The sequence below is a fragment of the Candoia aspera genome, chromosome 6 (assembly GCF_035149785.1).
Source record: "Candoia aspera isolate rCanAsp1 chromosome 6, rCanAsp1.hap2, whole genome shotgun sequence".
In the NCBI taxonomy this organism is placed as follows: Eukaryota; Metazoa; Chordata; class Lepidosauria; order Squamata; family Boidae; genus Candoia; species Candoia aspera.
This window is the reverse complement of record NC_086158.1, coordinates 55,627,734-55,655,488: the sequence shown is the minus strand read 5'-3', so window position 1 is coordinate 55,655,488 and position 27,755 is coordinate 55,627,734. Positions and strand designations below refer to the sequence as shown.

General features: G+C 36.3%; 1 protein-coding gene across 3 annotated transcripts in view; it reads left to right on the top strand.

Moving 5' to 3' along the window:
* Nucleotides 1-27,755, top strand: part of NRAP (nebulin related anchoring protein) — a 72,617-nt gene that overhangs the window by 15,710 nt on the left and 29,152 nt on the right. For 2 of the 3 annotated variants that reach the window (XM_063307190.1, XM_063307188.1), the window contains 20 exons: nucleotides 180-287; nucleotides 975-1,067; nucleotides 2,465-2,569; nucleotides 4,069-4,185; nucleotides 5,519-5,623; nucleotides 6,294-6,398; nucleotides 7,201-7,305; nucleotides 11,998-12,096; nucleotides 12,961-13,065; nucleotides 14,055-14,162; nucleotides 14,925-15,026; nucleotides 16,766-16,963; nucleotides 17,738-17,842; nucleotides 19,210-19,308; nucleotides 21,100-21,204; nucleotides 21,876-21,983; nucleotides 22,212-22,523; nucleotides 23,874-23,978; nucleotides 25,643-25,741; nucleotides 26,492-26,596. In XM_063307190.1, the coding sequence (XP_063163260.1) occupies nucleotides 180-287; nucleotides 975-1,067; nucleotides 2,465-2,569; nucleotides 4,069-4,185; nucleotides 5,519-5,623; nucleotides 6,294-6,398; nucleotides 7,201-7,305; nucleotides 11,998-12,096; nucleotides 12,961-13,065; nucleotides 14,055-14,162; nucleotides 14,925-15,026; nucleotides 16,766-16,963; nucleotides 17,738-17,842; nucleotides 19,210-19,308; nucleotides 21,100-21,204; nucleotides 21,876-21,983; nucleotides 22,212-22,523; nucleotides 23,874-23,978; nucleotides 25,643-25,741; nucleotides 26,492-26,596 (2,388 nt within the window). The remainder of the gene's footprint in view (nucleotides 1-179; nucleotides 288-974; nucleotides 1,068-2,464; nucleotides 2,570-4,068; nucleotides 4,186-5,518; nucleotides 5,624-6,293; nucleotides 6,399-7,200; nucleotides 7,306-11,997; nucleotides 12,097-12,960; nucleotides 13,066-14,054; nucleotides 14,163-14,924; nucleotides 15,027-16,765; nucleotides 16,964-17,737; nucleotides 17,843-19,209; nucleotides 19,309-21,099; nucleotides 21,205-21,875; nucleotides 21,984-22,211; nucleotides 22,524-23,873; nucleotides 23,979-25,642; nucleotides 25,742-26,491; nucleotides 26,597-27,755) is intronic. The other variant, XM_063307189.1, reaches the window with a different exon arrangement.

The following is a 27,755-nucleotide window of genomic DNA, read 5'->3' as shown; positions in this document are numbered from 1 at the left end:
TGTCTGCTTACCACGGTTGCCTCTCTCTGGCTAGATTCATATATCATGAGAAATTATAAAGTGGCTTGTTTAATTTCAGCTCAGCCAATATATTTCATATATTAACCCAAGCCATGATTTAATGTGAACTAGATTTATATCTCTACTGCTATAACTTTAAGCATTGATTTTTTTTTCAGTTAAAATACCCAGAAGAGTATGAACAACAAAGAGGAAAAGGAAGCTTCCCTGCTATGATAACACCAGCTTATCAAATTGCTAAAAGAGCCAATGAACTTGCCAGCGATGTAAGTTTTATAAGTCATGAATAGAACACATCCTGTCTGTAAGATAACATATGCTCTGTAAGTCATGTTATACCAAAGCTAAATCTGTACTGTATTTTACAAAATTAAGGCCAACTTTTCCTTGGTGGGAAAAATTACAGATATTACAGCATCCTAGATTTGAAAGGGACTGATATTAATGGGTTGATGGTTCTCCATTACTATGGGACATTTATGCTAAAAAAAATGTATGTTGGGATTTGAGAGAAGGACGAATTAAATTCAGAATGGTAGAAGGGTGGCACCCCCTGATATATGAATTAGGTGTAAATGTTTGTTTGGTCATGTAAGGAATTAAGTTCGGGCTCTTCATCAGTCTTAGTCTTTTGGCTGATATGAGAACAGTGGTCATTGGCTATTAATTGAAGGCATGTCCATTATTATCAACCTGTAAATTTATAGACCACCTTTGGAAGAGACATGCTGACTGAGTTAATCAAACTTGGATAAACTCTGTACCCCTGAATTACTCAGAGATGTGAAGTAACTAATATTGAAGTATGAGGTGCAATGATGAGCTTTTTCCCTCTGTTTGAAACGTATTTATTTATTTCTGCTTTGCGCACTTTATATAGAAAGTGGTCTATAAGTCTTAAACATAAAGGAATAGCAGAATAAACTCATTCCTTTTATCATAATTTCTTTCAGGTTAAGTATCACCAAAGATACGAAAAAGAGATTAAAGGAAAAGCAAGTCATTCTGTTGGCACATTAAGAGAAAATGTAGACCAATTTACTCAGGTAATAAACAACGCAAATATATTCACAATTATCAAAATTTGAATAATAAATAAATAAATTCACATTTATTCAAATTCACACTGCTTCTAAAGTAGTGATTTCAGTCCACATACTATGAGTAGTAGCTCCTCTTGTAGTTTAGGGCTCTTTATTCCCCTTGCAATTAGTGCCCCACATTCTATACCTAATGCTCCTTCTAAAACTGGTGAGTTTTGGAATAGAACGAAATTGGGGTGACTTATGAACTATGGGATGCGGTGGCGCTGCAGGTTAAACTGCTGAGCTGCTGAGCTTGCCGATCGGAAGATCGGCGGTTTGAATCCACGTGGCGGGGTGAGCTCCCGTTGCTAGTCCCAGCTCCTGCCAACCTAGCAGTTCGAAAACATGCAAATGTGAGTAGATTAATAGGCACCGCTTCGGCAGGCAGGTAACGGCGTTCCGTGTAGTCATGCCGGCCACATGACCACGGAAGTGTCTAGGGACAAACGCTGGCTCTTCGGCTTTGAAACGGAGATGAGCACCGCCGCCTAGAGTCAGACACGACTGGACTTCATGTCAAGGGAAACCTTTACCTTTACCTATGAACTATTTAGCACATACACATGCCTTGCAATGTTTTCTAGTTGTACAAAATCAAAAATAAACTAATTGACCCAGCTTATTTACTTTTCCAATGTATGTAATTAAAGAAAACCATTTTATGTATATTTTGTGCAAAGGTTCACCTAGATGCAGAGATTAGGTGTGTCAGCTGTTTGTAGTAATTTATTAGATAATAGGAGATTTTTATTTTCTTTCATTGATATAGCAAGATGAAAGAAAGGTTTCTCAATATCCTTAACAAGGACATGATTAATTTGAGTTGCATGTTCCACTGAAAATTATTTATTTATTAAATTCCTATACCACATTGTCTGCATCCCGTGGTAATATGGATTTCTTAGAACTGGTACATAGTATACATTACCTATCACAGTGTCTGCTTTTAGGTGAGCAATATTATGCAAAGATAAAAAGAATAAGTAAAGGGCAAAAGAAATTAAAAGGCAGATAAGAGAAAGATCTAGCTAAATTTACTTCACAATGACAGCATTTACTGTACCACAACACATTTTTCATCTTGTTTCCAACACATGTATTGATTCCTACACTGCCTTTCGTGCGAACTACAAATAAATGAATGGATTAAAATTATATGGGCTATAATTTCTTAAGTTCATGTTAGGCATTTAAAAATATATTGGTAAGAATGATGTTTTCAGCCTCTTTCATTATCTCCTCTCTTACGTTCTTCATTTGATATTGTAATATATGGAAACAGTACTGCTTACAAAGGCTAATATTAAAATGAGATATAAAAATCAGTAAGTAGATGATCACTGCTGAATATTCTTCAGGATTATATGGACGAATACGAAGAGCACAGAGGGAAAGGGAGTTTTCCTGCTATGATCACACCAGCATATCTAAATGCTAAGAAGGCAAATGACTTGGCTAGTGATGTGAGTATGAAATTGGATGTCTCAGCTAACATGGGACAGATCCAAAATGCTTGTTATAGTTTATCTGGTGTCATATTATTTGAGCAATTAATGGAAACCTATAAAAGGAGCAAGTCCTTTGAGGACATTAGCTGTTTTTTGTGATCTAGCAAATGACCCTAGATATAATGGTTTCAGTTCTGATTGAGAATGCTCTAAATACATACTTTCAAAACTGGAAGCAATATTTTTAGTCAGAAATATTTTGTACTATTAAAATAAGATTTTATGACATGCTCATCTTCTGTATTTATTTTTAAATAAACTGTAAAAAAACGGTTGGTATTCTAGCACTCATCTTGGAGGCGGTCTATCTGTGTGGTTGCTTAGAGGCAACATCAATTTATGGCACATGATCAGCTGAAGTATTCTAGTACTTACTAATCTGTTCGTGTTTTAAAGTCAGCAATAATAGCTCCAGTTAATGATAAAGGATCTGAACAGGTGACTTATGAACTATTTAGCACATACACATGCCTTGCAATGTTTTCCAGTTGTACATAATCAAAAATAAACTAATTGACCCAGCTTATTTACTTTTCCAATGTATGTAATTAAAGAAAACCATTTTATGTATATTTTGTGCAAAGAGCTGAGGACAGCATTTAATATTGTATGAACTGCTATCTCAGAATAATCCTGTGCAGTAGGTTAAAATGGGAGATAGCAACTTGTGTGATATGAGTTGCAGGACTGAGTAGGAGTCTAATCAAGAACCTTGTATTTCAGGCTTAATATACTGTATTGGCTTTCATATTCTTCAACTGGGTAGACTAGATTATTTTTATACTGAAATACATTTGCTCAAATAGTGCTTGCAAAGATGCTTTAGGTATGGTTCTGTATATAGTTTGTCTCATGAATGAGAACAGAGGAGTTCTGGGGTTTATGAAATTTTTCTTTGCAATGTATTGTTGCTTACAAATATACAAACAGTGCACAGAGAATGCGACCAGATTCATAAAACAAATAAAACTGAAAACACATCAGATGCAACATAATATACTGTCTTAAATGCTGTGCTTGGCAGTGAAGGATGATTTTAAGGAACAGTTGTTTTCCTTCTGAAAATCATCTACTGTATCTTGAAATTGCTATTTGGTCTAGAACCTGCTATTTGCTGAAGCAGGTTGCTAGTGGAGAAAATATATATTAGTGAATTCACCCTTGCAAAACTCTAGTTGATACTACTATGCAGCAGCTATTGTTAGTTTGAAAAATAGAGAAAGTAAACCACAAATACAAGTTTCAAAAGCAAATTAATGGCATGTCCGGTTCAACCATACCTGACTTTGTATACTCTAATTTCTTTTTCAGCTCTATACTTACTCAACTAATAGCACTATGGGGTAAATCGTAGGTCCGCTAAAATTATTGTCACACTGAGCTTTGGCAGATAGCTAAGCAAATGAAAAACATGGTTAGCCTATAGCTGTTATACCATGGTGTTTCTTTTTCAGATTAAATACAAGAAGGAATTTTCAAAGATGAAAGGAGCAGCCCATTACCATTCTCTTTCAGCCCAAGAAAACCTAGTTCTTAAGCAAGCCCAGGACGTGAACAAGCTGTACAGTGAGGTAAGATCATATATCTTGACTGATATGAAATGCAGAGAAAAACTATTTGAATTTAACTATATCAATTATCACAGTGTTCGCTGCTACCTCTGAAACATTAATACCATCTTTGTAAAACCGCCTTTCCATCCTCCCTTACTTTTCCATATAAAATTGTCAGTTTCCTCTTTTAAATTAGTGCAAGAGAAGCTTCACCAGAGCAAATAAATGTAGCATTCAGCAGAACTTTCTGCAGTTGCATGAGAGTGATAGAGGGTAGGCTTCGGCACTGTTGTCAATGAGTATGACAATGCTAAGGCATTGCCCTGAGGTGTGACCCCTGCTTTATCTGCAAAATGGTGTGGACATATGGAGGACATCTTTGCTTGCTTAAGCAAAACAAATAAACTTAAATGTGTTGGGAAATTATGTAGGTCTTATTAATTTTTGAGTGCCGGCTGGGTGACCTTGGGCCAGTCACTCTCTCTCAGCCCAACTCACCTCACAGGGTTGTTGTTGTGGGGAAAATAGGAGGAGGAAGGAGTATTAGGTATGTTCGCTGCCTTGAGTTCTTCATAAAAATAATAAAGGTGGGGTAAAAAAAATATAAATAAATAAATAGCCTCCTGTCCCACATTCTTTTAGTTTTAGTTTTGCTTTCAGGAAAATTATATAATATATAGAGAAATTCATGAAAATCCTATTTATTCATTATGAAATGTGTACACTGGACTCTCGGTAATTTTCTATATATGTTAAAATAGAATAATAATATAAAATAAAACAATATATTAAGAGAACTGAACCTTTCATATTTCTATTCAAAAGTCAGCCTAGTTATGTAAACATCTAAATCTCTTTAGAATTCACTCCATGTCAGTATTGCAAAAACAATGCTTTTTTTCCCTTTGGGTGTTTGTTTGTTTATACACACACACACACACACACACACACTGTATATGTGTTTGTGTACAGTATTGTGTGAGAGAAGGAGATACATATTGCACAATATATTACACACACACATGGAAAAAAGAGAGGAGTGGTGGGCTGTGTATGGCAATGGGCAGCATGTAAATAAACAAAGAAAATATCTTTTATTTTAGGTAAGCATGTTCTAAGCATGCCCATGTGCAAATGTAACCTATAATGACTGGGTTGGAGTAAAATATTAATCCATACTTGCTGAGAATTTTGCTTTATTATGGGACCTACATTTGCTCTTCTGTTTTCCTTCATTGCAAATATTCAGCCTGACCCTAGACAGAGGTGCTTCTTTTATTGCTGGAGATAGCTAATGTTGTCAGGAATTAATATATACCACTTTTTGTTCTTGTTAATTCCAATTTTTAAGGTTGAATATAAGAAGGACCTGGAGAACAGTAAAGGCCACAGTATTAACTACTGTGAGACCCCTCAATTCAGGAATGTTAGCAAGATCTCAAAATATACCAGTGATGTAAGTTTGAATTATTTGTATGCAGTTCTATGAAAGCTTAATGTAGTTACCGTTGAAATCACAGTTTGTATATAAGTAACTTCCAAAAAAGGCAAGTAGCTTAGATCAAAGAATACAAAAGTCATTGCAAAAGAGATCACATATAATTAATCACTAATCAAGTAATTTCTGTTAATTTTAATATTAATTACCTTCATCTCTTTTGTTTGTTTGTGGACTCAATTACCAAGTAGCCTTGGTTGAATTCCAAATTAAAGAGCAAAATATAGGCCAAACATTATAACCCAATAACATTTTGTTATCATTTTTTTAAGTAACTGCAATAGAATTTGGATACTATGTGCTTTATAAATGGAAAGGATCATAATAGCAACATTGTAGAATATATTTGGCAAAACGTAACATCACGTTAAAATAAAAATAATCTATATTGGATGCTGTAAATCAATACTGTTGAATTGCTTTCTACTATGGTCTTTTGTTCATAAATAAGTGGTACTTAGATGTTTTCTAACTACAGTGGCACCAAAATAAAATGATAGTGGAGAGCCATTCTTTTGAAATAATAATGCAGATACATACTAGCAATTCTTGTGCTCTTTTTAGTTCTGCTATATCTTTGTTTCTTTGTTGCATTAATCTCTGAGAAGTATTTTGTTTTTGTGTTCAGCTCAAATATAAAAAACATTACCAGAACCAGAAAGGTCATTATGAAGGAGTTGGCATGGACCGGCGCACACTGCATGCCATGAAGGTTGGAAGCTTGGCAAGCAATGTAAGCTGTTTAAATCAGATTGTCCTTAATTATTTGCTATATACCATTTCAAAATGACATCTAGTCTTCGCTTCCTGAAATGAAGGATAGCCACACTTTTAATTATTTCTTTAGAGAGCAGGAAGGGTCATAAATATTTCTGTGCTGTTCAAAGTACTCCCCAAAACTGTCCTATTAATAATGAATTTTGCATAAGTATATATCACTCCAGTAAACATGTATTTTGGATCACTAGAGTAAACTATAGTTTCTGGTTTTTCATTTATGTGGCAGGTGGTTCAATACCTCTTAGATCTTAATTTGTTAATTAACAGGTTATGAGTCTTGGGAGTAGGCATTAAACTAATTGAATGTAGTTTTCAAGCGGGAGGGGGGAAACACCCTCTTTTTCCCCCCTCAGGGAAGTTTAGTTCGTAAACTGCTGTCCCTGCCACCTGCTACTTCAATACTGCTGCATTTAAGAACAACTGCACTTAATCTAATACGTATGGTATTCAGTGTGATGGCATTTTTTACTTACCATGTCTTGAAGCATATTATTTACAAATCTACAAGACACTGAAGAACCATGCCACAAATGGAAATCAATGCTCCCACAGTTGACAGTGGCGTATATGTACAGCTGAGAGGACTCAGCATCTAAACTATGCAAATAATTTCATTATCTTTGACATGGACCATCCTGATCTTATTTTGCTCCTGAAGTGCAATAATATTAGTAATTTTAATTCTTTTTCTCTTGTCTGATAACTATTCAAAACAAATGACAGTTTTCAAAAACGTGATTGTTTTTGTGTTCCAGATAGCCTACAAATCTGATTACACACATGATGATGTTAACTACAATTACCCAGTGACCCTGACTCCTTCCTATCAGACAACAAGGAAGCTGGTTCCTCTGAAAGATGTAAATAGCGCTCTCAGTTCTCACCCTTTTGCATGCATGGCTTGCCATCCCCTGTAGAGAGGAATATATTTCATGGCCTGTGTAAAGCAGTTGTTTAATTGCAGTGACAGACATAACCAGTGACAACGAAACCCCTAGAAGAACAAGTTGTTTTCCAGATTGTAGGCTAGGCTCAGGAACTGTCAAGGGACTGGGAATAAGAGATACAATCTGCTGTACTTAGTTATACTGGCATAAGTCCTGTTCTCTTTGCATGCAACACAGATGTCATTTCTATAATTATCTTGCAAAGGCAACACTACACTATGACAGTTATACTGGTTTTATACCAACATAAGGAATACTACATCCACAGTTATCTAGATCTTGGTTGGTTGGTTTCATTGCACTTTATGTAGGATTCCCTTGAAAAATGGTGCAAAATGCAGCAGCTAGGATGTTACGTGGCATATAGTACTGTCACGGATTCTTTTTTTAAAACTATACCCAATTAGATTGACCCAGAACCACAAAAGCACTGGACTCTGGATGGGTGGTTTTTTAATATCTCCCTATAAGGGTTGGGGAGATGTTTTATTTTGAAAAAAACGAGATATAAAAGTGAAATGTGAAGCTTACAAATCTATATGTGAGTGTTTTCTGTTGTCTCTATCCTATATTCTATCATATTGCTATTCTTTCTATATTACTACACTAATTACTATTACTATAACAACTCTATTGCAATACTACACTCTATATAACAGTGTTTTCTTCTTACAAACACTGTTCTTTCTTAATTCCTCACTCTCTGGAATTTCTTCTGCTTTTTTTCTTCTGCCACCAGCCAGCATGAAGAGTACTTGCAACTTTCCGCATTGCACTTTTATACTTGCCCTTTTCCTTGCTGTGCCTCTATGCCTCTTTTCCTCTGGACCATTCACTCCCTTTGAAGGAAAAACACCTTCTTTTATTCGACTTTTACTCCATTTACTGGTGGCTGCAGAGCTTCCAAACACACATCTCCTCCCACCTGTGTTTCAAGGTTGCAGCTTTATTGGCAATGGTGCAGTGCTGGGGAGAAGGCTCAGATAGGAGGGGAAGAAGGCAGCACAGCTGCCTGCAATTTTCCTAAGCAGCCTACTCTTCCACAGGTACCCAGATGATAAGATGGTATATTGAAAGATACGCTCTGCTTTCCAGTTGCCTAGCAAGCATAAATTAAGAAGTTCTTAATCTTTAAAGCCCTAGATGACTCAGGAGCTGACCATCTGAGACACTATTTTTCACATTAGGAGTATGACTGGTCATGAAAGTCTGCAGGTGGAGCCTTTCTGAAGATGCTCCTGCTGTCAGAAGCTTGCTTATCTGACTTACAGAAAAGGGTCTTCTGCAGTGCCACCAATTTTTTTCTTCCTTCAGAAGAGCAATGAAGACATGTCTCTTTTAAAAAGCCTTTGATTGTTGATTGAAGTTTTCATTAGCTTTAGTGGACATTTTTGAATTTTTATTTTTTGCATTCTGCATTTTATTGACTGTTATCCACTTTAAGTGCTCAGATTTAGTAGAAAGGGAGGGTATAAATCAAAGTAGTTATATCCTGGCTTTCTTCTATAATGCAACTAAGGAAGAATAGAAAATATTCTCCTTTTTGGGTATACTGGTCACTGACCAAAATCAATAAAATCTAATCTAATCTCCTTATTGGCTAGTAGCCAGAGTCAGAGCTGCTTAGTTGTTAGAATGTTTGCTGAATCTTGTCTGGAATCTTGGGAATTAGATTTTGGAGAAGGAGCTGGAAATTTTGTCCCAAATTCCCTGATTTCTCTCATATTGTTATAGTCTCCTGAGCTGTAGGCAATCCAGAAGTGGTTTCCTAAACACACAAAATGACTTTTTAATTTGATTAATTTTTAATAGGGTAAGTATGTCCTTAGTGTCAATCCTTTCCAAGTAGGATAATGCAAACATATCAGATAAGTAGCTTATATGGCAGGGCTAGCTCAATTCAGGATATAAAGGCATAACACTATTGTCAGTTGTTTTGGGTTCATCCTAATCCAAAGATTTCACATTAGCATTCTATGGACTATGCTGTTTTCGTTTTGGGGGGTTTGTTGCTAGCTAGAAACACCACAGAAGAAGATATGGTATAAAAGGTATAGTAAAAAGAATAGTAAATAGAAAGTAGTTCCCTATTTTTTTTTCTAGTAGAAGAAAGAGGTAGCCACTTGGTCTTTTATTTTTATTACAGTACTTCCATACAGTGCACTATAGGGAGCTGTGTTCTACTGAAGAAGCTGCCTTCTATTGTATCTGATCATTGACCCATCTAACTGAGTTTTGTATAGACTTCTGAAACTTTGGAGAGTTACTACCAGATTTTGATTATCAGTAACTATAGGAAAAAGCCAGGGAGTTTCAGAAAAAACATCTATTTCTGTTTTATTGACTATTCTAAAGCCTTTGACTGTGTGGACCATAACAAACTGTGGCAAGTTCTTAGTGGTATGGGGATACCAAGTCATCTTGTATGCCTCCTGAAGAACCTGTATAACGACCAAGTAGCAACAGTAAGAACAGACCACGGAACAACGGACTGGTTTAAGATTGGGAAAGAAGTACGGCAGGGCTGTATACTCTCACCCTACCTATTCAACTTGTATGCAGAACACATCATGCGACAAGCTGGGCTTGAGGAATCCAAGGCTGGAGTTAAAATCGCTGGAAGAAACATTAACAATCTCAGATATGCAGATGATACCACTTTGATGGCTGAAAGCGAAGAGGAACTGAGGAGCCTTATGATGAAGGTGAAAGAAGAAAGTGCAAAAGCTGGCTTGCAGCTAAACCTCAAAAAAACCAAGATTATGGCAACCAGCTTGATTGATAACTGGCAAATAGAGGGAGGAAATGTAGAAGCAGTGAAAGACTTTGTATTTCTAGGTGCAAAGATTACTGCAGATGCTGACTGCAGTCAGGAAATCAGAAGACGCTTGATCCTTGGGAGAAGAGCAATGACAAATCTCGATAAAATAGTTAAGAGCAGAGACATCACACTGACAACAAAGGTCCGCATAGTTAAAGCAATGGTGTTCCCCGTGGTAACATATGGCTGCGAGAGCTGGACCATAAGGAAGGCTGAGAGAAGGAAGATCGATGCTTTTGAACTGTGGTGTTGGAGGAACATTCTGAGAGTGCCTTGGACTGCAAGAAGATCAAACCAGTCCATCCTCCAGGAAATCAAGCCAGACTGCTCACTTGAGGGAATGATATTCAAGGCAAAACTGAAATACTGTGGCCACATGATGAGAAGACAGGACACCCTGGAGAAGATGCTGATGCTAGGCAGAGTGGAGGGCAAAGGGAAGAGGGGCCGACCAAGGGCAAGGTGGATGGATGATATTCTAGAGGTGACGGACTCGTCCCTGGGGGAGCTGGGGGTGTTGACGACCGACAGGAAGCTCTGGTGTGGGCTGTTCCATGAAGTCATGAAGAGACAGAAGCGACTAAATGAATAAACAACAACAAACTATAGACCAGCTTTCTAGGCTTGGGTCCCTAAATATATTTGGATTGCAACTGCTCTTGTCCTGGCCATGAACCATGCTTACCAGGAATATGGGAATTGTACTCTGAAACAATCTAGAGACCCAGTTTTGGAAAATGTAGCTGGTCGTGGCAGTCCTGCATTTTCATAGCCTTCTCAGCTCAATCTATGATGCCAAGAGTTGAGAGTCTAACTCTGCCATGTAAAACAAAATTTTAATACTGAATTATTGGTATTTTTCCAGTGTATTTCAAATAATGGCTCTTCCTCTTTAAGAATCAAAAGAAATGAAAAGAATAATCTGGATCCACCTTAAATCATGGTAAAGATTCAAACATTCTTAATGAAAAGTACTAATTTTAGCACTCTGTTAATTTGTTCTTCTGGCACAACAATTTGGACCGGAGTACTGATACACCAATAATAAGAAGGTATTGTCTGCATAATTTGCTCACATGCTTTATCAAGCTGCAGAATAGAGTTGCCTGAGTGATGAAACAACATTCAGTAGAGTGAGCCAGTACAAGAAAGACAGGTCCCTCTACATCTAAGCAGCGTAGGATATGGGTTTTAGCCTTGCACTCAGGGCTGAAATGGCATCTGCTGAAATTCTATATGGCTAAATTTCATGCTTTCAAATACCATTGAGCTGTGACATATCATTTTCCCTCAAAGCAATGACTCATATTATGAAGCCTGGCCTTCTTTTCATCAAGTCATTCTATTGACTTCCAACACTTACAGACAGATTCTTTTTTTCCCCAGAAATCAGGGCCCATAAGTAAACATATCTGGAATTTCACTGGATTGCTAGGTCATCTGCTGACCTAGGCATGGCTTATCAAATTAGAAAGAATGCATTCGACATGGATAACTTATACCATGTTAGAGTTTTAGATCTGTATGGATAACATAGCTTCAGATATCATTTAACTGCTGTAGTCACCTTTTCTTTAAAAAAGCTCTCTAAATAAACCACTTTTAAATGATATACAATTTGCAGACTGGTAAGAAGGTAATTAATCAGGGGATGAATAATAATTAAGGCCTGGAAAGAATACTAATTGCATCCTGCAGTGTAACATGGAGGTCTTTGGATGAGATTAGTGTTTGTAATTTTGAAGTGTGTATAATCTGAATGTGTACTTTTTTTTAATCTTCAGGTAAACTACAGGCAAAACATAGATAAATTGAAATATAGCTCTATTACATGCACACCTCAGATCGTTCAAGCGAAAATCAACGCCCAGCAACTTAGTGATGTAAGTTCTATTATGAATGCTCAATTGTCATCCCAAACATGGGAGCTATTGCACAAACAGTCATTTAGCCCTGGAAAGTAATAGTTTGCATAGTACAAAATTCATCAAGGGCAACACTGAGAATGTTTACTTGAGCACACAGCCCAGAAAGATGGGTACTTTTGCCAGCTCCCTATGCCCACTAGAATAGCTTTTCATCTTATTTCTAACAGGAATAAGAAGGAGCCGACTCTTATGGGTTTAATGTCTCCTTCTGGGCCATAATGTCAGTGGGGCTGAAAGAGACAATAGTGGTGAAGTGATGATAGTGATAAAGAAGACGAATGCACAGACAACAACCTGCCATTCAAAGTATAAGGAATCAAAGTACATAATGGTTTGGTGAGGGGTGTGAATCAGCCACTGGAATTGGTACAGATAGAAGATGACCTTCTTAGTGGTGACATCAATGATTCATTTATGTCAAATCTAATGTGTTAATAAAAGTAGATTTGTAAATCTGAAAAGTATAACTTAAAAAATGAATGGCAGAATTGCAATAAAATTAAATGAATATTAACTAAACAAAATTTCTCTGAGAAATTCACCAATATTATATAGTTTTTATTATTCAGACCTTCCTTTCAAGACACCTGAGAATACATTGTTTTGTTTATTAATATACTGTAAAGTACTTGCCATTATGATTTACATTTTATTTTGCACTCATATTTTTCAGTGACAAGTTACCATATTATAGGGTAAAATGACAGCTTCCCATCCTTCCTTGAGACTTAGGATAGCCTAACAATATTTTTTTTTGAATCATATTGTATTCCTGAATGATTTTGAATTTTTTAAATACATGTTTTTGATCTTTGGCAGCTAAACTATCGAGCCAACTATCAGAAAAACAAAACACATTATACTTTGCCTCAGGATGTTCCAGAGCTAATGAAGGCCAAAGCCAATGCAGAATTATACAGTGAGGTAAGACTTTTCCATATTATAGGTAAATAGAGGCAGGTCTCAGAATCATTGGGGATGAGAATGGCCTAGGCTTCTACCATTCCAGTGTAGATCTTGGTTTAAGTGAATGTAAGACACCACTTCAGACATCCACGTCTTTCCTGCAATCTGCTGCATGAAGGATGGAAAGGAAGTACTTAGAGAAAGAAAAAAAGGGGGGATATCAGGGTTTTGTTTTTAGCTTTATACTATTCTTCAGCCAAACAGCCATGGATGTTCTAGGTTGCCCACTCCCCTATAGTCATTTACCTGTGGAGTTTGCCAATTGAACACTGTGAGAATTGCTTCTGAGTAAACAGGCACAGACTAGCTTAGATAGTAAAGTTTGAGAGTTTATTAGTTGGATGCTGCAGGGCAAAGTTTTGTTTTTATGCTTCTAATGGCAGGGAGAAGAAATGTTCAGATTACCTGGAATAAATATTGGCAGGCCTCGACACCTGAGAGAAGGGGAGAAGTTTCTCCCATTCCACCCAGCAATCCTGCTAACAACTGCTGGCTAGGAGTCTCAGAAGGGGAAAATCCTCATGGTTTCTCATTCTCGGCTACTGTGCTCATGATCAGTGGGACAGAGGGAAACCAAGATCTCCTTTTCATGGTTCCATGAGTTAAAAGGAAGAGAGAAACCTTGTGAATTTGCCTCTCCTAATAATATGAAATAGGGTTCCTTTCAACCCTTCTCATGATTGTTAGGTTTCCCTTGCTAAAGTGAACACTATCTGAAAGAGCATTGCTGAGAAGGAAGAACCAAGCTAATCTGCTTCCAAATGATTCTGAACGGTACAGACATGGATGTGAATGTAGTCTGAAACAGTCCATATGCATATTTCCAATAGTTTTAAAAGTCACATATGGTACAAGTTGCTGGTTTGCTATGTTATGTACATTTTTGTAGCTTACCTTTATTAATCTTTATTAATCTTATATAACATGCATCTATATTTTCTTCCTAGATTAAGTACAAAGAAGACTGGAAGAAAAGCAGGGGCCGCAACTTTGAAATGAAGTTAGATTCCAGGTCCTTGCTTGCTGCCAAAGCTTCAGGTGATCTTGCCAGTGAAGTAGGTTCTATGTGTTTTTGAAGGGCTTATTAACAGTAAAAATCAACATAATATTAAAAAATGTGTTTTTGAAAGGCTTATTAAGAGTAAAAATCAACATAATATACACAAAGGAAAAACAAGTTGTTTTAGACATTCAAGATATAGAGTTTCTTTTTGAAGGTAATATGCCATAAACTATAATAATCTATATTAGGCACTCTATTTCTTTTTCTGAATAATCTCTGCATTTGAAAGTCATTGTTTCTGAAGTATCTAGATAGTAAAATAGAAATTTTGAAAGTCATTTTCCATGCTTGAAAATTAAGCATGTAGATAAAAATAGGCAAAATATTAATGAACCAAAACATATTTTCCATCCATTTCAGAATATTTCAGGCATCATTTATTTAATCACTTAGAGTTAGTTAAAAAGTACTATATCTAAGTATAAATGTCCACAGTCCTTTTATCCCCAGGTACATACTTGGGGTTTTGTAGTTGTTCTCATAAAATTGTTGCTCTGATATGTGTAGCCAGTGAGAAAACGCCTTAGAAAACAAAATGTGAACTTTTGAGCTGAAAACCAAGAAGAGAATCTTGAATTGTTTGCTCTCATTTTTGAAGTAAAGCAAAGAGGTCATTGTGCAAAGAGTTTTTAAGGAGAAAATATTAGGTAATTACTCTGTCAATTATTCAGCCTTACTTCAAAATGACAGGAAGTTAATATCTAGGTATCACAGTTGTTTGAGTCTATAATTCTAACTTATTTTCTCTGTAAAGATTAAATACAAAGAAGACTATGAGAAAATGAAAGGAAAAGCGATGGCAACAAAAGATTCAAGACTTCTGCATTCTATGCAAGTAGCCAAAATAAATAGTGAGGTAAATGTCCTTCAAAATCCACTCTTGTTATTTCTTTCGGACTTACAGATCCCAATGGTTGCATGCTTACAGTAAAAATCAGTATTTCTTCCTATCTTCCTTTATCTAAGCAAAACAATAGTGGTTAGGGGTTAAAAGCTTAAACCCAGTAGAGACTGGGGATAAAATAGTAATAATGACCAAATCATGATTATTAGATTAGGAACATGCCACAGGATCACATGATTCATTTCCTATTCCCTTGTAATTTCCCTCTTCCTTTCTCTGACTAGCAGCACATCTGTTTTATCACTAAACATATCAATCATGTTTAACCCTAAGCAAGGTTGACAACATGGATGAGTCAAACTTCATGATTAGAATAAATGCAGATATGCAATATTTGCACTGTGGTGAGTGAAAATTGGTGGTGGTGAGGAGATACAAGATCTTATATTATAAAAAGATTTCTCATATTACTAGAATATAAGATCTTAGTTCTGAAGAAACTTGTATTGAAACTTTTGTTCAAAATATGTTATTAAGGCTGTTATTTTGGTATAAGGTACGTTGAAATCACTGAATTTATTCCACTGTAAATCTGCATGGGATTGTGTGTTTATCTGGTTGAAATATACAGAAGTGAAACTCAAATGCATCCAGAGGCTGGATATTCCCCTTCTTTAGCAGGGTGGATTATGTCAAGGGATGTAGCTTTGCAATTGATAAACCCTTCCTTTGAACTATCACTTCCTGTTATCCATCCACTCAAAAGAAAAGATCATCATCTTTTCCTTTTCCTCAGCAGAGGAAAATTTTCATTTTTTCTTTTCAGAGGGAGGTTGGAAATTGAGCAAAGCCAGAATATATTTTAGTAAAGGTAAAGGTTTCCCTTGACGTAAAGTCCAGTCGTGTCCGACTCTAGGGGGCGGTGCTCATCTCCGTTTCAAAGCCTTGGAGCCAGCGTTGTCCATAGGACACTTCCGGGTCATGTGGCCAGCATGACTCACGGAACGCCGTTACCTTCCCGCCGAAGTGGTACCAATTAATCTACTCACATTTGCATGTTTTCGAACTGCTTGGTGTGCAGAAGCTGGGACGAGCAACGGGAGCTCACCCCGCCGCGCGGTTTCGAACCGCCGACCTTCCGATCGACAGCTCAGCGGTTTAACCCGCAGCGCCACCGCGTCCCATAGAATATATTTTACCTCTTTCTAAATAAAGGCAGGAGGTCTTAATCAGAATGTTGATTCTTGAAGGTATCTTCAGGTACTGGTTCTTTGGTCTAAGCTTGGCTCCCAGAAAAAATGGGGTCACAGCAGAGCCCCAGCGAAAGGTGTGGCATGCTTGAGGCCCCATGGCCACATTTGATATGCAGGTTGGAGGTTTTTCAAGGAAGAACTAAGACCTCCCTACCTGTTCTGTAGCCAAGGAATAAGGCATGAATTATTTTAAATGTAGTAACAAAACAATTATTTGAAGATAATTATTAAACTTCTGTTAAGTGTTAATAGAAGTCTGCAAGGTACTATACATACTTTAAAGAAAATGTCACAATGCTGGCAAAGAAAGCTGGAGCAGAAATTTAGTCTTTCAAGTCTTAATCCTATAAGTAAGACTGTGCAGATATTTGAAGGAACCGAAAGTAGTAGTAGTAATTTTATCTAGTTGTTATTACGTGGTAACTGTTAATACTAGACTGGTGTTTCATCAATATGTTTTCATATTTTGATCAATGTAATATTTTGATATTACTCCAGATTGCATATAAAAAAGACTTTGAGAAGAATAAAGCACATTTCCATTTACCACTGGATATGATCAATCTGAAACATGCAAAGAAGGCCCAGGCTCTGGCTAGTGACGTTGACTATAGGAAGAAAATACATGAATATACAGCAGTTCCAGAAGACCTAAAGACACAGTGGGCCAAAAAGGCCTATGGGCTACAAAGTGAGGTGGGAAGAAAGGCATTTCATTTATTATTTAAAAAGGCTGATGAGAGTAATGATGTTATTAGAATCTGTTGATTATTGTTTGGCCTACTAAATCTGGGCTGCAAAAATCTAGATAACCACTGGAAGGAAGCAGAGAAATACAGAAAAATCTAACTCTTTTCTGCCATCTAGGGGCCATCCAGAGTTTTACAATTCAGATGGGGCAGCCCGGTTATTATTATTTACAGGCCAAGTGTTAGATTACAGACCAATCCACTGCTCATATGGGATTACATATGCACTGTAAAAATGAAAATGTAACAATTCAGAATTTAATTCAACTTAACTTTCATTAAGATAATACATTTACTCTCAGTAGAAAACTATTTTTCTGAGTTGGACTCTAGTATTACCAACAGTATTTGTGAATAAGAATTTTATACAGTTGTATAGATTTATAAAGTTGTATATAAAACTTTATAAATTTATATTGTTGTTATAGCTTACATACTTATTTATTCATTTATTATTAGATTTATATCCTGCCTTTATTTTGTGCATCAGGATGGTATACATAATGTTCCTGCTTCCTAATTTCCTTAGGACAACTACCTTGTGAGGTGAATTGAGCTGAGAGAAAGTGACTGGCCCACCCAGCTGGCTTTCCTGCCTAAGGGAGGACTGGAACTCATGGTCTCCTAGTTACTCTCATTACACATGGCCAGCCAGTTCAATATATTTTAGTACTACCACTCTACTTGATATCTGTGAAATTTCATTTCCCTTTCCTTTCAGCTTCAGTACAAGACTGACCTTAGATGGATGAAGGGAGTTGGCTGGATAGCAGACCAAAGTATCAATATTGAACAAGCAAAGAAAGCAGGAGAACTCATCAGTGAGGTCAGTTTACTGATTTTACTCAAGTATTATCATACTACTGAAACTCTATATTATAGAAGGTGAAAGCACTTTTAAGTATGCTGATGGCATGACACAGTATTATAATTTTCAAGCGTGTGATTAACTCTCAAACCACCAATTGGGTTGTATTAAACTAATAGCATCAAATGTGCTGCAGACACAGAGGTCTGCAGGATCCAGCATTTTGTTAAAATGTTGAAAGTAGCGTTCCATTGTCGCAACGTAAGCTCCATCCTTTTCTTATGTGCGTGCAATGTCATGATGGACTTAAACAAGTAGTGGAGGTTGCAACACATTGGCACAAACCTTTGAAACCCCCCACCCCACACACACCTATCCTTACTCCCCATATAAGTATTCAAGGAGGGAACAAGGATGAACTTGTATGTGATACAAATACAAATGAGTGGAGCTTGCAATGTGTCATCTCATTGCATCATTGTGGTTAGGAATGAATGTCTATGATACTAAGATAATTCCATAAATCTTAAATCCATACTCACAGTGGTTCTTGTTGCATTTGACTGAGATATTGGGACAAGATGGTATACGTATTGTGGTCATATTTAAATAGTATCTTTCAAGTTACAGTATTTAAGATTAATGTATTTAAGAGATTTATACAACTATCCATCTCAAACAAATGTGACTTTAAGTAGCATATGTAAAAAAAAAAATATATGATTACAGTCAAAATCACGACAACTACAATTAATAGGTGATTGGGAACCCACAATATACATTATACCTCTCCAGGTGGCAATACCTATCATCCTGGTCCCAACACTTGGGAAAAGAACCAATTTTGAAATGCCTGTCTAAAGGCCAACAGGGATGTGGCCAATTGTAAGTTGGAGGTCAGTGGAACCTCCACTGCAGTGGAAAAGGCATGCCTCCTCTATGTCCCATCATATGACACTGTTTCAAGGAAGAGACCAATATCTTTGTTCCTCACTCAGATTCGCCCATTTGCTAGTTTACTTTTCTCTAGACACAGCTACAGAAAGAATGGAGAGGAAGAGAGAAAGATGGTCTATGGAACTGTCTCATATCCAAGTCAAATAGTTAAAGCTGGTCCTTAGACAAGCTTCCTTAATCTGTGAATTAATGAACCTTCATTATTTAAAACTACTGGACAAAAATTTGGAAAACAGAATAAAAATGTATCACATACTGTTCAACTTACATTTCCTCAGCTGAACTTCTTTAACTTCGGAGTTGAGGGAGACATAAAAAACATGCACAGTGACCTAGACTGGAAATGTATGGAAGGCAAACCTGATCAATTTAAAGTCGAACAAAGTGGTGACAATGTCTGAATCAGTCTTAAAATGTATTTTAATTAGAAAAAATATCGACAGAGGGCTGATGCTCTAAAGTTCACAAGTGTTGCAGACAGTTCCCAGATCCAACATGCGAAGAAAAGCCAGGAACTGCAGAGTGATGTGAGTCTGTCTTTACCTTCTTTCTATATTGATTTGTTATTGTTAAAAACAATAATCTTTGAGGACAAATTGGTTGGTTGATTGATTGATTTTTTGATTATGTTATCAAAAAATGTCATCAAGTTAGTGTCAACTCTTAGTGACATTTCTCCATGACAATCTGTCCCTACCCTGGTCCTTCGGTCTTCCAACGGTGCACCCATTGCCATTGTAACTGAGTTGATCCACCTTGCTGCTCCACCTCTTCTTCTCTTTCCTTCCACCTTTTCCAACATTAGGGTCTTCCCCAGAGAGCCAGGCCTTTGCATTATGTGTCTGAAATAGAATAATTTGAGTCTGGTTATTTGTGCCTTGAGTGGGAACTCTGGGTTGATTTGTTAGATGATCCATTTGTTTGTCAATACTCTTTCTATCCAGCTTTTTCAAAATACAACTTTCACTTCCACAAAGTATCACAGGGAATACCATTGCCTGTACTATTCTGATCTTTATAGGTATAGACATATCACAGCATCTGAATATAGTTTCTGAGGGTTCATGACTACTCTACCAAGTGCTAGTCAGTGGTGTATTGCTTGACTGCTTGTTCCTTTACTTTTGAACTGACCACCACTGAAAAATAGGAAGATCCAGCAGAGAACATTTGCCATTGCTTTACAGTGGTTCATGTGTATTTCTGAGGGCTTTTAAAAAAAAAAAAATGTCTGTACTTCTCGAAGTATATCAAGATGTTGGTTGACTATATTTTAGATGTTGTGGTGATAAAGGCCACGTGCTAAAGTAGTAAGAAAAATGACTTTTAGAACTTCTGCATAAATCTCTGGAGAGCATCTTTCCTCAGCAAGACTCTGTTTGTGATTAAAGTTAGGCTTCCTGTCTTCCACAATTATTAGAATTGTTGAAAGTCAGGTTGCAAGTTTAATAAATTGTTATTATTGTTATTGTTATTCTGAAATCTTTCCATTATTTAGAAAATAGATATAATACTATTTTGTATTAGCATATTAGGGAAAAGCAGCCCTTTCTAGTGTTAGATAATATGGAGAAGCTAACCTCAGCTGCAAATTTTTTAGATTGTGAACAAGAAATTGTATCTGTTTCATTCTCCTTGTGCATTGCTTCTACTGCTTACACAAGCACTGTTTTCATAATGATATGATTGACAAATCCAATGTTTTACAAACTAGAGTTTGGAGAAACCAGTGTTTAAGCATTTTCATGAATCATTATGACTTCTTTATGTTAGATTGTTTGCACATGTAAAACATGCAACTGCTACTCAACAATTCCACCTCTTGGCTTTTTTTCTGAGAGGGTTGCAATCTGAACTACATACTACTTTATGTCCTATGATTTCTTGCTTTGCTTTTGCTTTGCTTTGCTTTGCTTTGCTTTGCTTTGCTTTGCTTTGCTCTCCTCTCCTCTCCTCTCCTCTCCTCTCCTTTCCTTTCCTTTCCTTGATAGTTAGTCAGATGCCTTTCACACAATAAAAAAAAATACTCATGTATAAATTTAGAGGAAATCTATGGAGGAGGCCTTTGTTCAGCATACAGTTTGTGTGCAGAAAATCCCATGTTCAATATCCAGCATCTTGTGTTAGGGTTTGAAAAAGTCTATTCTTACTACCTGAACCACGGCAGTCTGACAGTTAATGTACACTACTGGGCTAGATAGACAAAGGCTGGACCTAGTAGAAGGCATGTTTCTATATTTGTAAGAACTTAAATATTTCTTGTTGTTATCAATCACTTATGTCTCTGGGTAAATGATTTGGTCTGCCTTTGTGAACAGATTGCATACAGGTCAGCAAAAGAGGATTTTCTTCACAACTACACCATAAGTAAAGATGAGCCTCTATTCATACAGGCCAGAATAAATGCAGCAAATATTAGTGAGGTATGTATAGATTTGAATGCCATATTTGTATGGATCTTATGGAGAAAGCCTGAAAAATAGCATACTTATTTTAATTAATAGAGAATTGCTGTGCTTGTGTGAGTTCTGAAACATTCTACCAAAATATTTTAGAAAGGTGCACAACCCATGAAGGTATCTGTACACTAAACATTTATAAAAAGTAACAGTTCAACAATATCCATCTCCCAAGAAACTATGAATTATAATTTAGTGTGGATGCTGAGTCTCTGTTAGACAATGTTAGCTAATTCCTGCCAGACAACTAATGTCTAGGGTTCATTATGAGGTCTCTTTACTATCTCTTCACTGTTTTGGGTTACAATTCTTAGTTGTCCCAGTCAGCATCATCAATGTCAGGAATAATGGAAGCTGAAATCTAAAGCATTTAGATTATCCCATTTGGGAAAAGCCACCATAGAACTTTTATATTTGAACATCTACATTGCTAATATTGACACCTTTAATAAGGATCTTTTTAATTTGACCAATATGGAAACAAGCAAGCAGGATTAACAATAGGAACTTGCAATACATTTAAATAACTGGTAAAACAATACAAATCTGATTCCTTTTGGAGGTGTTGGGTGCTATTATGATGCCTGTGGTTCATGACAGCAAGCAAAATAATTGTGGTATTAACAATTTTTTAGAAAATCTACAAGAGTAGCTGGGAGAGGCAGAAAGAGAGAGGGTTTGAACTTCATCTTGATGCTATACCATTCCTGACAGCCAAGGCAAAGAGGGACCTGGCAAGTGATGTGAGTATTGATTCAAAAATATGCTCCCTTAGGAATTATGAAAACCAGAAGGAATGCCTGCATCCTTATTTGAACATTTTGCTAATAAATAAATTATATCTGATAAACAAGGAACAGAATGCAGGACCTACTTTTATAAGGGAGGTTTCCAGGACCTGATTCCATAGTTAATAATGTTTGGACTATCTGCTTCTCTTTGCTGGCATAATTCATTATTTTTATTAACAGATAAAATACAAGGAGAATTATGAGAAGACTAGAGGAACGTTGATTGGAGTGCAAGATGTGAGCCAAGACTCACAAATGGCTCACTTGCTCCATGTGTCAAAGATGCAGAGTGATCTGGAATATAAAAAGGTGTTTGAAGATGTAAAGAATCAGTATCATGTGTCCATGGATATGATAAATCTTGTCCATGCCAAGAAAGCTCAGGACCTGGCCACTGATAGAGGATATAAGACAATCATACACCGCTATACAGCCTTGCCCACAGATATGAAGGTAGAATGGGCCAAGTGGGCTTATGGCTTGCAGAGTGATGTAAGTCCCACATTTCATTATTTTTATATAACCTTACATTCTCATGGCCTTTTAGGCTAATCAGAAAGAATAACTTTGGAGGATTATTCTTTTGCAGACTTACTGATAACAACTATCACAATCTGTTTATACTATGGATCAGAGTCAGGGTGTGATGTGTCCACTTATACAGTGGCTACATCAAGGGTCAGGACCTTGCTGAATTATAACTCTTAATATGTGAGCCCAATATGGTAGGAGTTATAGTTCAATTAGACCTGGAACAGCACAATTCTCCAGATAGATAAAATGCATTCTGCATCATCCTGGATCAAAAATGACTTCATTTATTGAACCCTGTGGGTTTTTTGTACAACTTTGTATAAAGTTCTGATGGATCTGGAAATGAGGATAGCATTGCAAATTATGCATACAGAACACCTTTTCACATGAATATAATGTTTGAAAACCAATGTTATGCTTCTCATTCACACCTGTATGAGTGAAAACTGCACTTAATATTTTTTGGTGGGCTTAAGCCAAAGTGAACAGATCAATAATACAAAGTGGATGGGGCCATGTTATTTTTTTCCATGGGTTTGGGGGAGTGTTTGCACAAGCATATTTTTAAAAACGGTGTTAATTTAAAGCTTACATTACAATTTTTTAGTCTTCCCATCTTGGAATGGCAAGAAACTATGCCACCAATTTTCAGCAACCATATTAGAGGTAGGTCTGGATCCATGTTGTAGAGGGGTGTGTATTTGTCTGATGATGGCGAGTTTACATATCCCTCTTTCATGTAAGTTTGGATAGATTTAACACATGGATTCTTTGCACTGACTTTTGCCAGCTGTACAAAAAAGTGATTAAATAAGTCATTCCTGTATTCACCATCATTAATTTCTTTTACTAGCCCAAATCTTCCCTATGGCTATAACTCAATTTGTACTTACCTAGAAGTAAGTCTTATTATACTTATTTCCCTTACTTCCAAGAAAATAGGCAAAAGATCTACGGAGAAATCTTTTGAACCAGCCCTGTTTTTCATGATTGATATCTTGAGAGTGTTGTCAGAAACCATTTAGCAATCACTATAAGGGAATGAATGAATGAATGAATGAATGAATGAATTCCATCCCTATGCATTTTCTTTTAAACCTTATAGCAAAAAGGTTCACTGTCAGCACATGCACGATCTCTTTTCTGAATTCCCCCACTTTCACATTTCTACCCATGGTTGCAAAGAAGTGGATAAAACAAAAGCAGGCTCTAATTTGGCTCACTTGGTGTTCTAATATGTGAGTTCTTTAGGTGGCATTTTTAATGTGTGAGCAGCCACGATGGAGCATTTTTATTTCCTTTTGTCAGAACCGATACAGAGCAGATCTGAACTGGATGAAAGGAGCCGGATGGATCGCCACTGGGTCATTAAACGTGAAGCAGGCTCAGAAGGCAGGAGAACTCATTAGTGAGGTGAGATTTCATGACAGCCATAGCAAAACCTGCCCAGACTACATGTAAAATGTCTGTATAAAATTAAAATAATTTCCACTCAAAGGGGGAGAAAAGAAAAAGGCATCCCACATGAAAGCTCTCAAAACCAGGCATTGTAATCATAATTAGAAGGAAGCCAGATACCAAACACAAAACAGTGGGAGTCCATATAGCCTTTCCAAAAGCAAAGGAGGTGACAAATGATATCATGAATAATAATGGCAATCAAACAGTTTTTATCCCACCAGCTTGCATTTTATTAATGAAGTGCATCAAGGCTTAAAATGTATATTTATGACTCTAAGGATCTACTATTACCCAAGCTCTCCCCTTCATGAACATCCTTCAGTAAAAAAAACAAAATGCAGCTCATGGGTGCTTTTCAAGGCTACTAAAGACCATCATCCACAATTAAAATATTCTGAATTCTTGAATATGCATACCCAGGAAGTATGTTAAGAGGATTTAAGGATTCAAGAGTACTTTTGTGCAGTCACACTAAAGATGGTGTGATGGTCATTCATAACAGAAATACATTTAGTCACAGATTTTCTAGTGCATTTTTAGTGCTTTAGAAGCTGTTTGACCAGAGAGTACAAAACAAAACAAGATATACAGTATATGCTTTTATCTGGCCTCTTCTATTCATCTCTCTTACAATATTGTTTTAAGTAAGCAATATTCAGGTACCTTCCCATGGAGGAAAATAGTTTTATTGCAGCATTATATGTTCTCAGCATTTAAATGGCAGGGCTTTGGAAATTTTGATTTTTACCAAATATATTTCACTTTCTCTTGTAATTATAATATGAAGGAATGTGTTTTATGAGACTTGGGGATCTATTAGACTTTGTCACTAGCAGCATGAAGGACACTTCTACAGAATCGTTATGAACTATATTTTTATATTTATGAGTGCGAAGGTATTTTTGGCATTTGAAGCAAGTGTCTACCATTTTTTTAAAAAATCTTTACAAATATTTTTTATTACAACAGTTACATTGAAAAACCAATTATTTTCACTTGTGGGGAAAACGCAATAAAGATGTACTTGTACTGCAAAATGTTAATGTAAATGCCATGATCCAGTGTCCCTGAAGTGAAAGGTACACATACAAATACAGGAAAAATATATGATCATATAACTCATGTTGTTTACATAACATAACTATCAGATATGCCTTTGTGACTTGACTTCAGTTTTTATTATTTTTGTTCATGAGCTAAACAAATCATCACATTTCAAATAATACACAAAATATCATTGTAGCTAGTATACTCCAATAGCTGTTTTACCATAAGGACTTACTAATACAGAATGCTTGTTCGTGTTTCAGATTTTGGGTGAATGCATGACGTTATTTTTTATGGGATCCTGGGCATTTTATTACAAATAATCCTCTTGAAATGTTTTGCTTAAATTTTAAGTGGAAATGCTGTATTATCAGACTAGTAAAAATTAGTTTTAAATGGAAAGTAATTCTAATCTGAAAGTTCTTAGGTGATAAACATGAAGAAAGAATAATAATAATTATGTTTACACATTCACTCTAATCTCAAACAACCTATGATTTTTTTAATATTTCAAATAGCATGAAAGAGCAGCACAAATTTCACAGCTTTGATCTTTTTTTGCTCAACAGAAGAAATACCGTCAGCATCCATATGCTTTGAAGTTTACCAGTATTAAAGACACTCCTGATATGATCCAGGCTAGAATTAGTTATAACCAGGCTGTGGATGTAAGTTCTAATGTATATACATTATGATTATAAAATTGGTAGCCTCTTTGAGTAACCTGATTGAAGCACTAGTTTTCTCTGTCATTGAGCTCCTTCTCAGGAACTGAAAAACTTGTGTTAATGGAAACCTCCCATTCTTCTAAAAAGCCTAGTAGAACACTCATATATATAGAGAGAGGTAAATTTATAACCCTATCCTGAGTCATACAGTTTGGTATATTAAATATATATTTACAATTTATAACCATATCAGCATCATATTTGCGTTATTTTTTTTATTCCTCCTTAAGGGACATTTGAAATATGAATCTCTCTCTCTTTATCTCTCTGTCACTGCAACAATTATTAGCAATTCCCTTTTCTATAATAAATCAGGAGATCATCAATGCCAGTAATAAAAATCACTTTAATCTTATATAGCCATATACATAATTACTTCTAATCTATAGTGGATTATTTCTATAGTAATAGGTAAATTATGGATAGATTCAAAGACAATTGCATGGGTAGGTGGAAAAATGATTTATGTTGTTTCATTTGACAATTTAAATACAGTTATCCATTTAGAAATAATCCCAAGATAGTTTACAATAAAAAGATGAAATAATCAAAATAAATCATCACATAAGTGCAGTGAGATCCTGAATTGATGCTTTCATTTTATATGGATTGATTTTGAGGAGAGGGTGAGGGGTTACTTTGCATGAAACATGTAGTGGTGCCCTATGAAGTATTTTCTGAATTTTGCAGAGGCTTTATAAAGAGCACGGAGAGAATGTAAAACATAATTATACCCAAATAGCAGAACTTCCTGAGATCTTTCAAGCTAAACAAAATGCTTTGAATATCAGTGAGGTAAGACTTTCAGGATATATTACTCATTAGACTTTCTTTATATTTACTGTAGCTGCAATTTATGTAAAATGTATTTTTCTCACTTTCTCTCTTGAGGATAAGCCTGACTGTAAGTAGGGTGTAACTGGGGAAGCATTTTTGCTGTTCCTCTCATCTTCAGTAATGGCCTATTTGGCTTTCTGAAAAAATATTTCAAGATGCCTTAGAAGAACCAGGACTGAACTGAGATGAAGTTTGGTGTTTTTTTAACAAGTACTAACTTGTAAGAGTGAACCTACCATAGTCCCCTTAAATCAAGGGGTAGAATTGGCAAAATTTGCAACCAAATAATTTGGAAGGTGGTAACATTATTTAGTAGTAGCAATGTGTTATTCAATTGTAGTTGGGTTTAAGTTTTCCTTTATAGGTTCAGCAGATCTATTCTATCCTCTTGATGGTGGCCACCATTTCTTTTATTCAAAATGCCTCAGATACAGTATGCATTGTAAGAAAAATGGGTATTTGACCCCAATGTAATTTTCTTTAATGGTTGGCTGCCATTTATTCTCCAGAATGTAATATGTTACATCTGGGGCATTTTAGGGAATGAAAATGGCCATTGATTTCTTCTCGCTAGTGCTTTTATTACTGACACCTTTTCTGATAACTGCAAATTAAAGTGAAAGAAAAGACTATTGCCAATACTAAAGGTAAGAATTAGTGCAGATAGGCAAAATAGTATTGCTGCCCATAGACAAGACCATAAAATCACTGCTTCAGACACATTGGACCGAATCTAGATTAACCTGGTTCAAATTCATCATAGTTCCAATTTGAATCAGTGGGACTAACTGTCAGCCCTTCAAGGTCGTCCAGACAAGAAAACGAAACCATGAGTACTAACACTACCTTTATTGGAAGTTACAGTAACATAATCTTGCAAGTCTAAAAGCCCTTGCCCCTCCCTTGCCTTTACTTTCCCGAAAATTAGGGAGGGTCCTTTCTGAGATGCTTTCTCCAACCCCATTCCTTCTGTGGATTTCCAGAAAACTAGGGAGGGTCCCTTCTGAGATATCTCTTGTTTGACTGTTGTCTAGGCTCCTCCTCCTCCTCTCCCTCCTGTCTCCTGTCTCCCAAGGTCATTATCGCAGTCCATTACCACAACTGAAGCAGCTTCCAA